The 16,999-nt window shown below is 43.9% G+C and overlaps 1 protein-coding gene across 6 annotated transcripts in view; it reads right to left on the minus strand.

Annotated features, from left to right (window-relative positions):
- The window catches only part of LOC148019980 (ENHANCED DISEASE RESISTANCE protein (DUF1336)), a 218,773-nt gene that overhangs the window by 83,187 nt on the left and 118,587 nt on the right, over positions 1–16,999 (minus strand). For all 6 annotated transcript variants that reach the window (XM_087700219.1, XM_087700215.1, XM_087700217.1 and 3 more), the window contains one exon: positions 7,089–7,146. In XM_087700219.1, coding sequence (XP_087556345.1) covers positions 7,089–7,146 — 58 coding nt within the window. The remainder of the gene's footprint in view (positions 1–7,088; positions 7,147–16,999) is intronic.

Raw genomic sequence — 16,999 nt, forward strand, 5'->3', positions numbered from 1 at the left:
CCTTGTGCGAAAAGTTGACGGGCACGCCTGTCCTTTTTGGGCGACCAACAGCGGGTGATTTCACAAAATACATATTTAAATTAATGAAAGTTTATGAATTTAGAGTGTACTCGTATTAAATTAAGGTTAGTTGCGATCTATTTAATTATTTTATAGCTGAAGACTGCTAGGTATTCACTTTTATAGGTTTTATCTTATTATTTTCTAACAATTGGTCTTTTTGTCTCTTGTCGTACAAAATCTATTTTTGCCTTTATGAAGCTTTTGTAGAGTTCTTTGTTCTTCGGACCTCCCGACGTTCACTACGCGGGTATACAGCACCCAATCTGCGCACTAGAAGAAGCCGCGTTACATCTTTAAAAGTTGATTGGTGTCGCAGTTGTTGTGTCAGGGGTTGTCGCAACGAGATCAGCGCGAGGTGGGGCATCGCGACGTGGATCATCTTGGCACGATTTCTTTGAGGTATTGAATCTCCTCTCCTACTTATGTGAGCACTCCTTCACTCCAAGCAAGAGTTGCTCTGATACGAAGTGTGATGCACCTACACTCGTTCACTCACTCAACACGACACAGAAAGATAATACGATATGTGAGAGCAAGGTATACTCTTGTATTATTGAATTTAAAAAACACTACAACATAGGCACATCCCAAGACTACACCCTCATGATGCCGCACATATGAGGATTCAACACTAGGTATAGGGAATGACACGTACAGTGAAAACCAAGCAAGGCTCAGAGTCACTACTACTCCCTATATAGGTGTTTCCGATAGCAACGCCATGGTATAGCTACAAAGCCCTTACCAGGGGAGGGTTGTGGGGGAGGGTTGGGTTTAAGAGATTTAAAGATACCATTCGAATAAAGTAAAGATGCATGCGTTCATGTTCACCTTTTTGGGATTAAACATAGACGAGATGTCCAACTACATTGACAGGGAGGGTGAAGGTAGAGTGTTGATACCAATACTTATTATATGTTGATGATATTATAATTGGATTCATTGGACAGTTGTAATGTCACTTGGATGCACTACATGCCCTTTTCAAAGCTAGAGATCTCATGAATCTTGGAAAGACCAAGGTCATGGTGTTTAACACTCCAACAATATGGGTGACCCAATGTATGCACTAGTCCACATTTAGAGGAGATGCAATAAAACATCTAAAAGAGTATGTATACTTGGGAGTCACTTTCTCTAGCCCAATATTTTCACTAGGGGAGACAGTTGAGGCAATATGTATACTTGGGAGTCTCCCAAAGGGACCCAGGCAGAAAGCAATCATAGATTTTTTCCACAAACTAGATGGCACTACTAGTTCGGCAAACATAGTCATCCCTCCAAACTGCACCTATCTCATGCTTTGGGTTGGAAAGTGGAGGTGGTAATTTAGGGCAGTATCATGAGACTTGAGATATCCCTAGGGGGTGAATAACCTCTCTAAGAAATTGCTTGGTTGGATATCCACTCACATTGTTAACAAATTTGTCTACTAGAAATCACAAGGATGGCTATAAATTTACATGATCGGAGAGTCCTTGCACTACCATGGAGCCCACATACCATGGTCAGAGAGTCTTCAAACTGCCATGGAGTCCAAGATCTCACGAGGTGAATAAGATCTCATCCTTATGTATGGAGCTCAACAATGCATTGAAGGTAAATTATTGTTTCCCCTTTAAATTCGATGCAACAATCTTTTTATTTTGCAATAAGGACGGAAGCTCCACAACGGACTAGCCATCATGACGTGAAAACTAGCATGGAGTACAAACCATTTTCCTATCTATTACCATCACCTTCATCTATATACCTCTTGCATCTTTTCCACATACTTCTCCATCTTCGTTCACTCCTATGTCAAGTACGCATGCTACTACTCCTCTGAACTGCATTGCAAGTCTTGCATAGACGAGAGAGAGAAATTATTTGATAGTTTTCTCATGTAGTTTGAAAAAATTAATATCGTGTTAAGGGTAAGAAGACAATCCAAACAAAAACAAGGAAATCACGTGTAAATGAGCCCTTACTGGAAAAAAGCCATGGACTCCATGTCACGAGGTTATTCTCTTCCTCAAGTTCTCACTCTTTGAGTCATCATTAAGGAGGGCAAAGCATATGGTAGTCCTTCAACTATACAAGTCATTGGCTGGTCTACTCCCATATGGAGACCTTTCAACTTCATGTATTCAATCAATACCATTTTTTTGTCAAGAAAAGGGAATTCTATTAATAACACCTCGGAGAAAGCCCCCTAAGGTGAATACAAAGTACAAGATTCTCTATGAAGAGTAACTAAGTACATGAAAGATACAATGGTTGTGTAAACAACCAGTCTGGTGGGCTGAAGTGCCAAACCATCTGAGGGATAGTATGAAAGAAGGTGTCTGAATCCCAAATCTGGAGGAAATCTTCCCTTTTCTTTCTCATTCTCTTAGAGCTGCCCTACAACCTTTCCCATCTCCCATGGAGAGTCTGGACTATCTCTATCCAAACCCTCGATAAAGACTCCCCAGTGGGCATATCCTGAAGATCAATGACCTGGCTACATCTCGCAGTCCATATGTACCAAGCTATAATGCTGGAAATCAGCTCCCATATGTGACAATGTCCCTGATTCCACTGTGTCTGTGAGTAGTCTGGGGTAGGGATCCTCCTCAAATGCTGTCCAATGATGAGAAAAGAAATGCTCCCCTAAGGGTCTTCATAGCCGCATGCTGGACCTTTGTCTGTGACCCAAGCTACAGCCCCGCATGTCACCACCATGCACTCCATTGTACCATGGAATACTATCCTACGAGCTCTCCTCCAAATCTCCTGGGCTCTCGGACAATCCCATAGCAATGCCTCTGTGTCTCCTCTCACTCACCACATCGCAGCATGCCACTGGGTCCCTGCCATATCCAAGCCAAGTGCCAACTGCTAAACTCCAATGGCCTAGAAGCCATAGAAAGAGAGATATCTTCTTCGGCCTGAAGCTGTCATGTAGCCACCTCCAAAACTCATATAGGAACTCATCAGAGACTCCCTCTCTATGCCAATGAGGGGTGGCTGCAGGCTGTGCTCTAATCTTGCTCATCTATATCCTTCGTCCCAATCTAGTAGTGTAGCCAAAGAAGGGGACGTCGGATGGCCTATCAAGGAAAGGATCCCTCCACACCCACTCTCCTGGATCCCACTGAAGTCTCTCTGGAGGCCTCCTGCGATATGCCCAATATCTCCATCCATCCAATCTTGTGAAACCCCTTCCATCACAGCCTCAATCATAGCCCTAGTTCCCCTAAAACCATGTAATCTCTGCCTTTGGGTCTCGTGTGGTAACTCTTGAAATGCAAACCACTCCCCCACTCATATAGCGACCTATAAAGAGAATCTCCCCCATGATAAGTATGTCCGTTGCCCAATGGTGTGGCCTGACTCTGATCTCAAATAATGATTAAAGAGAAGAGGCTGTCTCCTCTTCTCTTCAATGGTAGTCGGGAGGAGCTGGTGGAGCCCTGGAGATACAGATCTCCAAGCTCTAATAATGGCCGCTGCAAATCTTACCTTGAAGCTCCTCCCTAAAACTCCGGTGCTAATCTCCTGAGATATCCAGTGAATGTTGGGCTGCCATGGTCCTCCATGTGTAGGTGTCAAGTCCTCTAGCCTCCCCATCAGAAGTTTCTTCCACAGCTCCTCACCTAGAAGCAGACTCCTAACAATAAGCTTGACCAATCAGGCTTTGCTCTGACTATCTAGGTCTATGATCCCCAATCCTCCTCTAGATCTAGGCTTTATGATGACATCCCAAGCCACCTTTGCTTTGGCTGGACCTCCATCTCCTCCTGACCAAATGAAGTTCCTGATGAGGCATTTCACCTCGCCGATACACGACCTAGAGAATGCCCAACAAGAAGTGATGTACCACATGGTCGCCAGAAGAACTTGGTTGGGAACCACTACTCTTCCTGCCAATGAGAGTCTCGTCAACCTCCAATACAAAAGCTTTTGTTTGATGCTCAAAAGGAGGGGTGTCGGCTGCTGCTTTGAGGTAATGTCAATCCCCACATGGCATCCAAGATATCTCAGAGTGTGAAATCCTCATGTGGTCACCACTCTAGCTGTCTAGTGTCACATACCCAAAATCCATAGGATTTGGGCCAATTAATTAGTACTCCTGATGCTCTGCAAAATGTCTCCATGGCTGTTACATAGGTTCTAAAGTTGCCCTTGTTCCCATCCAAGTAAACTGTTGTATCATCAGCAAACTCCACATCAAAAAGCTCCTCAAATTCAAGGATGGGTAGCCTGATGCCTCTGATACTTGTAGATCTGTCTCTCAAGAAGAAACTCATGGCCTCTGCTACAAATAGAAACAAGAACGGAGCAGGTGGACATCCCTGTTGAAATGATCTATGGATGCTGAATCTATCTCCTCTTGCCCCTCCACTCATGACTTGGCTATGTGTTGAAGAATAGAGAGCCGCTACACCCTTGACCCACTGCTCAGGAAAGCCCATTCTCAACATTGTGCCCTCCACAAACTCCCAATCCACACGATCATATGCCTTTTCAAAGTCAAGAAGGAGCACAATAAGGTCTTGCCTCCTAGATCTAGCCAAGGGTGTGGTCTCCCAAATGGTGAAGATGTTGTCCAAGAGGTTGCGCTCTCGGATGAAGCCTGTCTGAGTGGGGTGTATATTATCTTACATCAATGGTACCACCTGAGACTGATCACCTTTGCAAGGATCTTATAAGCAGTTCCAAGCAAGCTGATCAGTTTCCACTATGTGATCTCCAATCTATCTCCACTTCCTTTCGGGATAAGATGAATCATCTCCTCAAAGAGTCTCTCTGGCATAGTCCCTCGCCATAATCTCCTAAAAGGCTAAGCGAAGGCCTTTTTTTATAAGATCCCAGTAGCTCACAAAGAAGGATTTATCTAGTCCATCTTCCCTTGGACACTTGCCTGAGTGTAGTGCCCGAAGTGCCTCCTCCAACTCCTCTGTAAAATGGGCCATCAGATGTCTACTCATCTTGTCTGTAACCACCTCCTGCATGCTCTACCAAACTGCTTCTCTATCTCTCTCATATCCAGGGGGTCTAGTGGTGAATCCTAGTAAGGATGTATAGTACTGTGTGGCCACTTGTCTCGCCTCTAGAGGACTTTGTGCCTGCTGTGTGTCGGGTACCTGAGATGGGCTAAGCTCAGGAAGCTCAACCTGATGAGGCGATGGTCTAGGGGACTCTGGCATATATGTAGCCTGTTGTAGCTCCTGAGAAGCTACTGGTCTCAGTGCCTCCATGGATTGAATCACATCCATCTGCAATGCTGCCCCTATCAGTGGTAGCTGTGGGACCTCTAGCTCTAGGGCATCCATAGGAGCATCTATGGGAGCAGTGGGGGGTTGCAGTGGCTCTGCATGGGTTGACGGCCTGAGGTCCCTAATCACTCTCCACTGTCTCGGCTCTAGGCCCTCATGCCCCTACCTCTCAGCAACGTGCTCTCTTCGCTGGCATTGTCTCCTCATCTGTCTAGCCTTGCGTCGTCTTTGGCACTCTACGTCACTCCTCTAACGCGTCTCGGGTTTATCACCTCCCTCATCCCTGAAGGAGTTCTGGCATCGGCATGTCCTCGGGCATTGAGCTGCAAGATGTCCAATCATCCTAGAAGCAAAGCATTGACCAAGGAGGCCTGTATAAGAGAGTGGCTAGATAAGAAAACCCCCGTGAATGAAGGGAATCCTAATAGTCTGGGAAAGGCAGTGCAAAGACTCTGTGGGTATTATCACTCGGACCGAAGGATATCTGTGTGGGCCTTCTGAGACTACATCAGCAAAAGTCCTATCCCTCTGTATGACATGGCCGAATGCACTGCCAATCTCAGAAAGGTATGGCATAAAATACTCATCAAGTCTAGGAAAAGAGATGGTGATACCAGTGCCATCTCCAAGCAAGGAGTAGTCCCGTCCCTCGATCCATCTGTCAAAGTATGCTATTGAGCTCCTGACATCAAGCGTGCTTGTAGCGAGCGCTTCCTCCATCTGCTCGGGTGAGCTGAACTGGAGTCTGAAGCATCCCTTTCCAAGAGGCACCACTCGCGTGATCATGGCTGGGGTGCCAATAAGAGCAGACTGGATGGAGTCCCTACGGATAGGCGGACGATCTCCAACCATTCTGCAGGCCAAGGATGATGCTTCTCGGGCTGACACTCTCTCCCTATGTGCCAACTTTGTGTCCGAAGCAAAGCAAATCGGTGGGAAGGCATCGGCCGAGTGCATGCGGGGGGCTGCACTAGAACCCCGTGGGGATGGTGAACCTCGTGGGGATGGTGGAGGACCAGCTGCAATCTCAAGAGATACGCTAGCTCCATGTGTCGGTGGTGCGGGTGCTTCATGGTCTGTTGGCGCAAGGTATAGCCGTCGGTCTGCCTATTGAGGTTGTGCGGGAGAAGGGGAAATGGAGGTTGCTTGTGCAAGGAATCTTACGAAGGCTGCAAGGGTGGATGAGGAGGCTGAGAAAGTGTCCATGGCTGCGAAGCGAGGAGAGAGTGCGGGCAAAGCAGGTTGAGGCGTGGTAGGTAGGGCAATTGCTGTGAGCCAAGGAGGCGGCTGTGATAGGAGGCAGCAGCAAGGTGAGGTGGCAGTAGGAACAGGGAGTTGGCGGCAGTGGCAGTCAGCCAGCAGGTGTCGTGGTTGACAACAGGGTTGATGAGGCAATCCTGAAGGGCCGACAAGCAGCGGAAGGACTCGCGTCAGCTTTCCCCAAGGTCAACGCACGGTTGGCGGCCATCAGCAGTCTCGCCACCCTTCGGTGACCCGTCTTGGTGCTTCAATCCCTATGATACTACAGAAGAACCTCCACAGCAGGAAACTAATGCCCAATCAATACCATTTTGAATGTGCCTAACGAGTAAATTAATAGAGAAAATTGTCATGTCAGATAATGTGTACAAGCTGCATAACAAATCTTGCATGGAGGACAAGAGAGGGCATATCCTTCATAGTTTCATGAATTTAATTTTAAAAATTCAATCTACTAACAAGAGTAAAAAGAAATCCAAAGAAAGACAAGATAATCAGATGGGATGAAATTCCAGAAATTACCATGAGGTGTTAGTCTCATCACACCCAAAGCAATCGATCTGAATCGGTGGCTGCGTTTCTGTTCATTAGGAAAACATAAGAAACAAAATCACCAGAACTATTCTCAAAATCCACATGTTTTCCTTTTAAAGATAATTGTTCACACAGCATATGATTTTCCAGAGTTTTTCTTTTGCTAAAATCACCAATCTGTTAGGTTAATCAACAATATCGAACCTGAGATAAGGTCCAAGGAGAGCATATGAGAAATGATGGAAAACATATCCAATTCAATGCCCTAATTACACCTATAATAGTGGGGAAACAAAATACATAACCCTTGGAACAAAGTGACTATGCCCTCAAAGAATAAGGTTAAACTGTTTCGTTCAAAAATATCAAAACACATAAACGTCTCTGTGGAAGACATGTATAGCCTTATCCTTGGAGACAGAGTAAGAGAACAACAGTTTAACCTTATTCTTTGAGGGCATGGGCAGCAAGAGGATGTTGGCTGGCTGGTAGGAATGAGCAAGGATAGGATGGGATGCCCACAAGATGACTACAGACAGAAGACTTTTGGGTAATTGTGGTACAGCTAAAAAAAAAGCCTTTTTGTTTCAAAGAAAAGAAAGATGCTATTAATAAATCTCATTGGGACAACGTACACGAAAACAAAGTTAAGGGTATGAAACAGCCCTGTAAGGAACTTCCAAAACAAAAAAACATACAATAATGTAGAATTCTATTACAAAGCCTGAATGATAACCAAGCAAGAGCTCTGTAGTGCTAGACCGTATGTGGCTGACAGTAAAAGAAGGTGCCAGAATCTCAGGTCCTGATAAAAGCATCTCTTCTCCTCTTCATGGTCCCCCAGCTGCCGTATATCCACTTCCATCTCTCATGGGGAGTATGGACAGTGTATCCAAATTCTGAAAAGAGTCTCTTTAGTGGATATGTCCAATAGATCTACAGCATGGCTGTACTTGGTGGTTCATATGTGCCAAAAAAATGATGCTGGTTTGTATGACAGTGTCCATGAGTCCACGCTGTCTCTTAAACACCTCAATACAAGGTAAGCATGACATCCCCATACATCCTCATACCCACAGGCTGGGCCTCTATACGTGGCCCAAGAAACTGTATCCCATGTTACAATATTAAACTCTGCAGTGCAATGAAACATTATCCTTGGGGAGCCCTAGGGCATTCCCAGATGAAGAGTCTCTCAGTCTCCTTTGGCTCTCTGCATCTAGCACATGGGACAGGATCTTTCTTGTAACCAAGCTGTGTCCCAACTGCTAAACTCTCATGTCATAGTAACCATAAGCGCAGTGAAGTCTTTCTAGGTCTAAAACTGTCCTCGGATTTCCTTCAAAAGTCAGCAAGGAAAGGTGGTGATATGCCCTATGCAGTCCAATGCTAAGGGGTCATTCGCAGCACTTTGATCCTACTCATTTGGATACTTCTTCCCAATCTAGTGATGTATCCAAAACAGGAGACATACCAGGGTACTTGCAAATGGATCTCTCCATACCCACTCCAAGGATCCCACGATAGTCTGTAAAGAGGCTGCATCTTAACTGCCCAATACCTCCAGCCATCCATCATGCATGTGACATGTCTCAAGATGTGGGCCCAAATAGCAAGTTCTGTCAAGCGAAGGATACGAGTAGTGGCACAATTTGAGAAGGAGTGGCATATTGACCTAGACCCAACCACTTGTCTGGTACATGGATGGAGATATTGGGCTTATCAGAGGAGACCTCTACAAAGATTACAATAAAATCCAAAAAAGTGGATGTGGAGGGATCCGTTCCTTGATAGACCCTGCAATGCGGTCTTTGTTATGGGCACAACAAGTGCTCTCCAAGAACGAGGAGATAGCCCTCACAACTTACAAGAGAAGAACTTGAAAGAGAAATTCAACTAGAACTTGATTATGAGATAGCTCAATTACAAGAGCATACTCACAAGAGCGTGGCTTGATTACAAAACAAGACTAGAACAAAAGAACTAGAAAGGACTTACTTCGCAAGAGCCTCACAACTGGTGTTGGCAAGACTAAAGGGCTTGTAGCCCATGACCCCTATTTCTACTATAGCCTAGGTAGCTTAAGGGGAACATATGTCGTTACTAGAGGATGCCACATGGCAAGACATGCACATTGACACCTAGCATGACATGTATACTGCTAAGATCAACAACAATGAAAGCAATGATGCAGATATCTTCTAAAATGTTCTAGAAGCTTTTGGAATCTTCTAGAAACTTTATGGAACCAACACTATCCCAGCCATAGTTGCCTCCATACGATATATGGTATTGTCCGTACAGTACGATTCAGACGGTACGTATCCATACGAATTCGTACGTGATTTTGGGCCTATTTGGGCCACTTGTTCTGCACGTCCTGGATCCCGCATCCCACATTTCCTATGCCCCCGCCTTTACCCTTGCGCGTTCCGCCTGCCTGCATGGCACTTCTTTTTTTTTTTTTTGGGGGGGGGGGGGGGAGGAGGAGCCTTCGATACCTCATCCCACCCCCTTTTCCAGCCATGCACTCCCCCCCACCCTCTTTGGATTCCTTCTAGCAGCCACCTCTCTCTTTGACCGTTGACCCCTCTTTGACTATTTGAACTTTGACCCTTCTCACATCTACAGAAGGTGCTCCTCTCCTCCATACTTCCACACCAATTCAGCAAGGAGTTACCATTCTCATCTTCCTCTCTTGGATCTTGATTCTTGAATGGACTTGTCATTTGTCATTCTCAAATCTCATCTCCCATCCCCTCTTTCCTGCACCCTATCGAAGCATTTTCCATTCTCAAATCTCATCTCCCATCCCCTCTATCCAACACCCTATCAAAGCATTTGTCATTCTCTCTCTCTCTCTCTCTCTCTCCCCGGCACCTTCACATGTTATCCTCATCGACACAGTGCCAACACAATAGACTATGTTCTTGCCCCACCGACGCTGATATCTCACATCGAGGACCTCTCAGTATTCCCACAACTGCTTTCAGTGAACCTTGCTAAAACCAAGGTGATGGTATTTAATACTACACCACAATGGGTCAGGAGATCAACACCTAAATTTACATATGGATCTGAGGAGCTGGAGTATGTGGATGCTTATACATACCTGGGAGTCTTATTCACAAGGCCCACCTTTTCTATGCGAGAGGCAGCAAACACTAGACTGACTCGCAAATACACAGCACTAGGTGGTTTGGAGAGGATGTGCTCACAAGTGCCCATCCGCGGGCTTTGCCCCTTTGGTTTTGAGTGGCTTTGCCCTGCTTCTTTTGTTGCACACTCAACCATAGAGCTATCAATTTCTGATGCCTTGATGTTCAACATTAAAGGTTTGGATTCTGCATATGCTATATGGACTAGACTGGAAGAACTGTATGCACAAAAGAGAGCTGCAAGCAAAGTGTATTGGCTGAAAAAGCTAATGGATTTGCGTATGAAAGAGGGTACAACAATGTCTACTCACTTGAGTGAGTTTAACTCCATTTTCAACCCGCTGGTTGCCTTGAAGTTCATGATTGATGAGGAATTTAAGGCTACTTTCTTGCTTTGCACTCTACCAAAGAGTTGGGATACATTCAAGACTGCTATGACCAATTATTATGTGATCCTTTTGTATGCTGATGTAGAGAGTGCTCTACTTATGCAAGAGATGAATCAGGAGAACAATGCATTCAATAAGTCTTCCAGTACTTTGCATACTAGGGGCAGAACATAGCAAAAGGGAAAATATGATAGCAAGGGACACAGTAAATCACGTGGCAAAGATGTTGACACTTGAATACCATCATTGTGGCAAAAAGGGTCACCTTAAACGTGACTACTACAAATGGAAGAAAGAGAAAGAAAAAGGCAAGAAGACAAATGATAGCAAGGAAGAGAAGAAGGACAATTAGCCTAAGAAGAGCAATGTAAAAATTGAAGAGGTGAATGTAGTCACTCATGACAGTGACAGTGGGAGTGATGTACTCTTTGTCTCTTCACACCTTGGTGCACATGCTTTACTTGCAGAACAGACGATAACATGCATACCTAGATTCTTGATTCAGGTGTTTCCTTTCCTGTCACCTCTCATCGTGAGTGGTTTTCCGCCTATACAGGGGGTCGACATGGTGTTGTCCATCTTGGGGACAACTATGCACGTGAGATTGCAGGTATTGCCAGTGTGCAATTACAGTTTCAGCATGGCTCTATCTTTACACTTCAGCATGTACGGCATGTACCTCAGCTCAAGAAAAGCTTGATTAGCACAGGGCAGCTAGATGATGATGGTTTTCATACCACCTTTGGTGATGGAAAATGGAAGATCTGTAAGGAATCTAGGGTTATTGCCAGAGATTCCAAAAGTGATACTTTGTATTCACTTCATGTATCTACTGTGCGTGACAATGTTGTTGCTGTGACCGAGCAGCCCAGCGTTTCTTTGTGGCATGGCTGGTTGGGACATATGAGTCAAACAAGAATGAAATTGCTTTCTCGTTTGGGTTACTGCCCTATCTTCGTTATGCTGATTTTGAGCATTGTGATCATTGTATTTATGGAAAACATGCACAGATGTCTCACAAAAAGTCTCTTTCTTTGAAATCTTCTCCTCTAGAGTTAGTACATTCGGATGTATATCAAATGCCAGGACTATCTTTAGGGAAAAAGAAATATTTTGTCACCTTTGTCGATGATGCTACACGGAAGGTATTGGTTTATCCCATTCGTAGCAAGGACGAAGTGCTTGATAAGTTTAAAAAATTCTTGCCATTTTGTTTGAAAAAAAGGACAGATAAGATACTTAAGTGTCTTCTCTCTGACAATGGTGGGGAATATGTGTCCAAGGCCTTTCAGGCATTTTGTGACAGCAAAGGGATAAAGAGAGAGCTCACTGCCCCTCATAATCTGCCCCAAAATGGAGTTGCAGAGCGTATGAATTAGACCATACAGGATAAGGTCCGTACGATGCTATCTCATGCTCCATTGCCCCATGGTTTTTGGGCAGAGGTTGTTATGACAGCCATTCACTTAATTAATCAATCACCAAACACGTCTTTGGGCGCGGGGGAGGGAGGGGGGGAGAGGGAAGCATGGTCGAGCAAGCCACCTTTATATGCTCATCTGAAAGTGTTTGGTTGCGAGGCTTTTGTGCACATTTGTAAAGAAAAACGCAACAAACTTGAGCCAAAGTCTTGTAAATGCATTTTCCTAGGATATGGTGACGAGGGTAAAATGGGGTATAGATTGTGAGATCCCGAGAAAAGGAAAGTAATACGCAGCAATGATGTTATCCTCCGGGAAGATCGCATGCACAAACAGCCCGAAAAGACTGAGGAGGTCCGTGGGGTTGTATTCGGGGAAGAAATACCTTTTGGACAGCAAGATGTGCCTGTTGTACAGCAGCAAATACCTACTGTAAATGAATCTGTAAATGCAAGAAATGATCAGCCAGCTATTGCCCATGAAAATGAGCCATTACATGTGCAGGAACAGCCAGGACAGAAAGTTGTTAATGCTGATTTGCAGGCTGAAATGCTAGGACAGCATGCTGAAAATGGAAATTTGCAGGAACAGCCAGCAAACAATGGCCATTGGGTTAGGAGATCGTCTAGCGCTACTAGACAACCTGACAAGTTTGTTCCTCGTGGAAATAATGTGGCTGATTATGTCATGTTGACAAACTGTGGTGAACCGTCTTGCTTCAAGGAAGCAATGGACAGACAAGACAGTAAGAAATTGTATAAAGCCATGTTGTTAAAGATGGAATCTCTTGAAAAAATTGGCACTTGGGACTTGGTGCAGTTGCCTAAAGGGCAAGAAACCCTTTCGTGCCAATGGGTTTACAAGATAAAGGTCACTTCTGGTTCATCACCAAAGTACAAAGTAAGATTGGTTGCAAAGGGATACAAGCAGCAGCATGGAATTGACTTTGATGAGATTTTCTCTCCTATAGTCAAGATGACTACATTAAGAACCACTTTGGGCTTGATTGTAGTTGAGGATATGGAGCTCATACAGATGGATGTAAAGACTGTGTTTTTACATGGTGATCTGAATGAAGACATATATATGCAACAGCCCGAAGGGTTTGTTGAACAAGGGAAAGAAAAAATGGTATGTAAACTCAAAAAGAGTTTGTATGGGCTAAAACAAGCACCAAGAGAATGGTATCATAAGTTTGATACATTCATGCAGTCCCAAGGCTTTCATAGAAGTGAAGTGGATCGCTGCTTGTACACCAAGAAGGTAGCAGATGGCAGCCTGATTATCTTGGTTTTGTATATTGAACATGCTGATTGCTGACACGGATACTCATGCCTTGGATTCTTTGAAGCAAAGTCTTCATGGCAGCTTTGATATGAAGAATCTTGGTGATGCAAATCACATTCTTGGCATGCGAATACTTAGAGATAGGTCGACAGGCTTACTCTATCTATCTCAACAAGAGTATGTCTCCAAAGTTTTGCAACGTTTCAATGTGGAGGGGGGGAAAACAATTGGGGTTCCATTGCCTCCATATGTGAAACTTAGTGCAGAGGACAGCCCTACATCTGATGATGAGAAGGCTGAAATGGCCAAGATACCATATGCTTCAACTGTTGGCAGTTTAATGTATGCTATGGTTGCTACATGTCCTAACATTGCCTTTGCAGTGGGAGTGGTTAGCAAATACATGGCAACCCCTGGCAAGAAGCATTGGGATGCAGTGAAAGGTATTATGAGATACCTCAAAGACACATAGGAGTTGTGCATCTACTTTGGAAAGCAGAAGGCATCTATTGTTGGCTTTACGGATGCAGACTATGCTGGTCATGGGGATTGCGGGAAGTCCACTTCTGGGTATGTGTTTACTTTCATAGGAGAAGCAGTCTCTTGGATCTCCAGGCTACAAAAGTGTCTTGCATTGTCTACTACAGAGGCAGAGTATGTGGCTGCCACTGAGGTATGCAAAGAGGCTTTATGGCTTTCATGTGTGGTGGGCGAGCTTGGCATCACAGAGTTACCTGTTCTCCATTGTGATAGCCAGAGTGCTATCATGCTAGCACGGAATCCTGTCTTTCATGCAAAGACAAAGCACATACAGGTGAAGTACCACTTCATTAGAGATGTACTTGACAGCAAAAGCATTGAGCTTGTCAAAGTGCATACAGGTGATAACCCTACAGACATTCTCACAAAGGGTCTACCAGCAGAGCAGTTTGCTCATTGCCGACACATGATGGGAGTTGGATAGATATATGTATTTCAGCTTTGTACATACCTAGACTTAGCTAATTCTTTTCTCCTCTTCAAGCACATTGCCTTTAGGTGGGAGGATGTTGGGAATAAAGGCCTCGTGCCTTTTAAATGTGCTCGAGTGTGAACACACCCTTAGCACTTGTACTTACACATATATATCTATCTAAAAACCTAAAGGTACACTCTTGTCATTGTACCTAAAAACGTGCTCACTCTCTACTCTGCTCTCTCTCACTCTCTCTGTCTCTCACTGCGCACAGCGACATTCTTTCTCGATCTCCGTGCCTAACCAATCCCTACAATTCTCTGATCATTTTCTATCACAAAGCTTAGTAACTTGTCTTGAAGATCAATTTGAATCAAAAATCTCAGTGATCGGAGTTTACCACCAAAAGTTACGCCCCATTTACAAACAATAGATCCTCTGGACTGCATCTAAATGGATGGCCAGAAAGGCAAAAGTTAAGTCCCATGAAAAGGTCCACATGGAGATTAGAGTCTCCAAGACCTCACTAAATTATGAACCTAGCTCAACACAAGATTATCATAGTGATATGCATGAGAAAGTGCCCAATATGGATCCCTACAACGTACTCAACCACACTATGTCAACATGAGCTTTGTCACGTGGAGAGGCATAATGACATGGTTGCCAACCATCACCAAATGATGGCAAAATTTGATGTAGCGATTGAGCAAATGGCCCTCTAAAACTCTGGGGCTCAACAAATCCTAAAGCAACTCACCACTCTTCTAGCTCAACAGTCGGCCCAAGAAAAGGCGAATGAATCCAAGTGTGAGTCTCAACGGCCTCCACCACTGAAGCCACTACATGGTCCACAAGGCATTCTTGGATCCAAGGGTATTTCCCCTTCTACCTATGAAGTCGGTAAACCCTCTCATGCTCATGACAAGCCTATGTTGAGCTCCCCCATCACCCATACAACCATACCTCTAGTGAGACCCTCACCCACCATTGATAGAAGCTTCCCCACTCTCCCTTGAAGCCTGCATGAAACTTATATGGCTCAGCCCCATCATGGACAGTATGGTATTAATGGCCAACATGGCAATAATGGGCAGCCTCGCTATAATGGGTAGCATGGGATAAATGCACAACATGGTATATATGGTATGTATGACCATCATGGTATGTATGGGCAGCAAAGCCCTCATGAACGTCGTGGCAAGATCCTTCTCACTAAAAGTACAATGGCAATCTCCCTCACCATCAGACTTGGAAGAATGGACCTCCAAATTAGAGTCCTACTTTAATATTTACCCCCCCACAGATGATTAGAAAATCATATTTGCTTCTCTCCACTTGGAAGGATTTGCCCACACATGGTGATGCTATATCAATCGAGAGAATCATCAATTCATTGATTGGAAAGACTTTGAAATGCATATGGTTCTGTCTGTCTTGATGAGAAATTCTCCACCTGAAAGATAGTGTCTCCAATCTTTTAAAGCTTGAATGATGGCCATTAACTACTTTTCATAGGTAGTAGCATTCTTTTCTGCATTTTATAACCTTCTTCTTGCATAAGCAACTACATGCTCTTCTTAGTTTAAGACTGCACTAATGCAGTCTCCTAAAGCATCACATTCTTCACAAAAAGGTTTCAACAAATTAGGTATAATTAAAATAGGTCATTTGCTGATATAGAACTTTAGAGCTTCAACAGCTTCCTTCTCTTATTTCATCCACCCGAATGCCATTGCTTTCTTAGTTAAATCATGCAATGGTCCAACGACAGCTACAAAGTATTCAATGACTCTCCAGTAATAAGAGCATAATCCCAAGAAACTTTGAGCTTCATGAACACTAGTCAATTCTAGCCATTCTACAATAGTCTTGATCCATCCGAATCCCATCTTTGGATACAATATGGCCTAGTGAATCTTTTCTAGGAAAAATTCACTCTTTTGGCCATTCACATAAATTTCGTATTTGCGGAGTTCTTGAAACACTATTTCCAAGTGTTTCTTATGCTCTTCTTCATATTTTGAATGAATCAAAATATCATCAAAGAAAGTACATGTAAAACTTCCGATGTGCTCTAAAGATTCTTTTAAGGTTGCAGGAGCATTGGTGAGACCAAATGGTAGCACAAGTAACTCATACAAACCAAAAGTTGTCCTAAAAGCTATTTTATGAATATCTTGAGGAGCAATTTTTATCTGATAGTAGCCACTCTTTAAGTCAATCCAGCTGAATACTTTGGATCCATCCAATCTATCCAAGATATCATCAATTCTTGGAATGGAAAACCTATTCCAAATTGTAATTTTGTTGAGGACCCTATAAGGACTAGAGAGCAAAAAGGTAAGAAACTAGGTCTTGTTAGACCCTTCTCCAAGAGCTCATTCACTTGTTTCATAATCTTCTCTTGTTGTGTTGAACTCACACAATAGCCTAGCCTATTTCGAGGTGATCTTCCACGAATGAGATCAATGTGATGTTCTTCTAGCCTCTCTTGTGGTAACTTGTCAGATAAAGTATCTACAAATAATCTTCATACTCCTTAAAGAAACTCATTCGGTTCTCGCTTATATCTGAGATGGACCCTATAATTCTAGACACTTTGTTAGAATCTTTGACAAAAATCAAGTACGATAATATAGACTTTTTCATTACTTTACAAATTTGTATATGGCATAAGATGGGAATA

This window comes from Lygodium microphyllum, chromosome 19, assembly GCF_053477565.2.
Source record: "Lygodium microphyllum isolate KBCC chromosome 19, Lygodium_microphyllum_v1.1.10, whole genome shotgun sequence".
Classification (NCBI taxonomy): Eukaryota; Viridiplantae; Streptophyta; class Polypodiopsida; order Schizaeales; family Lygodiaceae; genus Lygodium; species Lygodium microphyllum.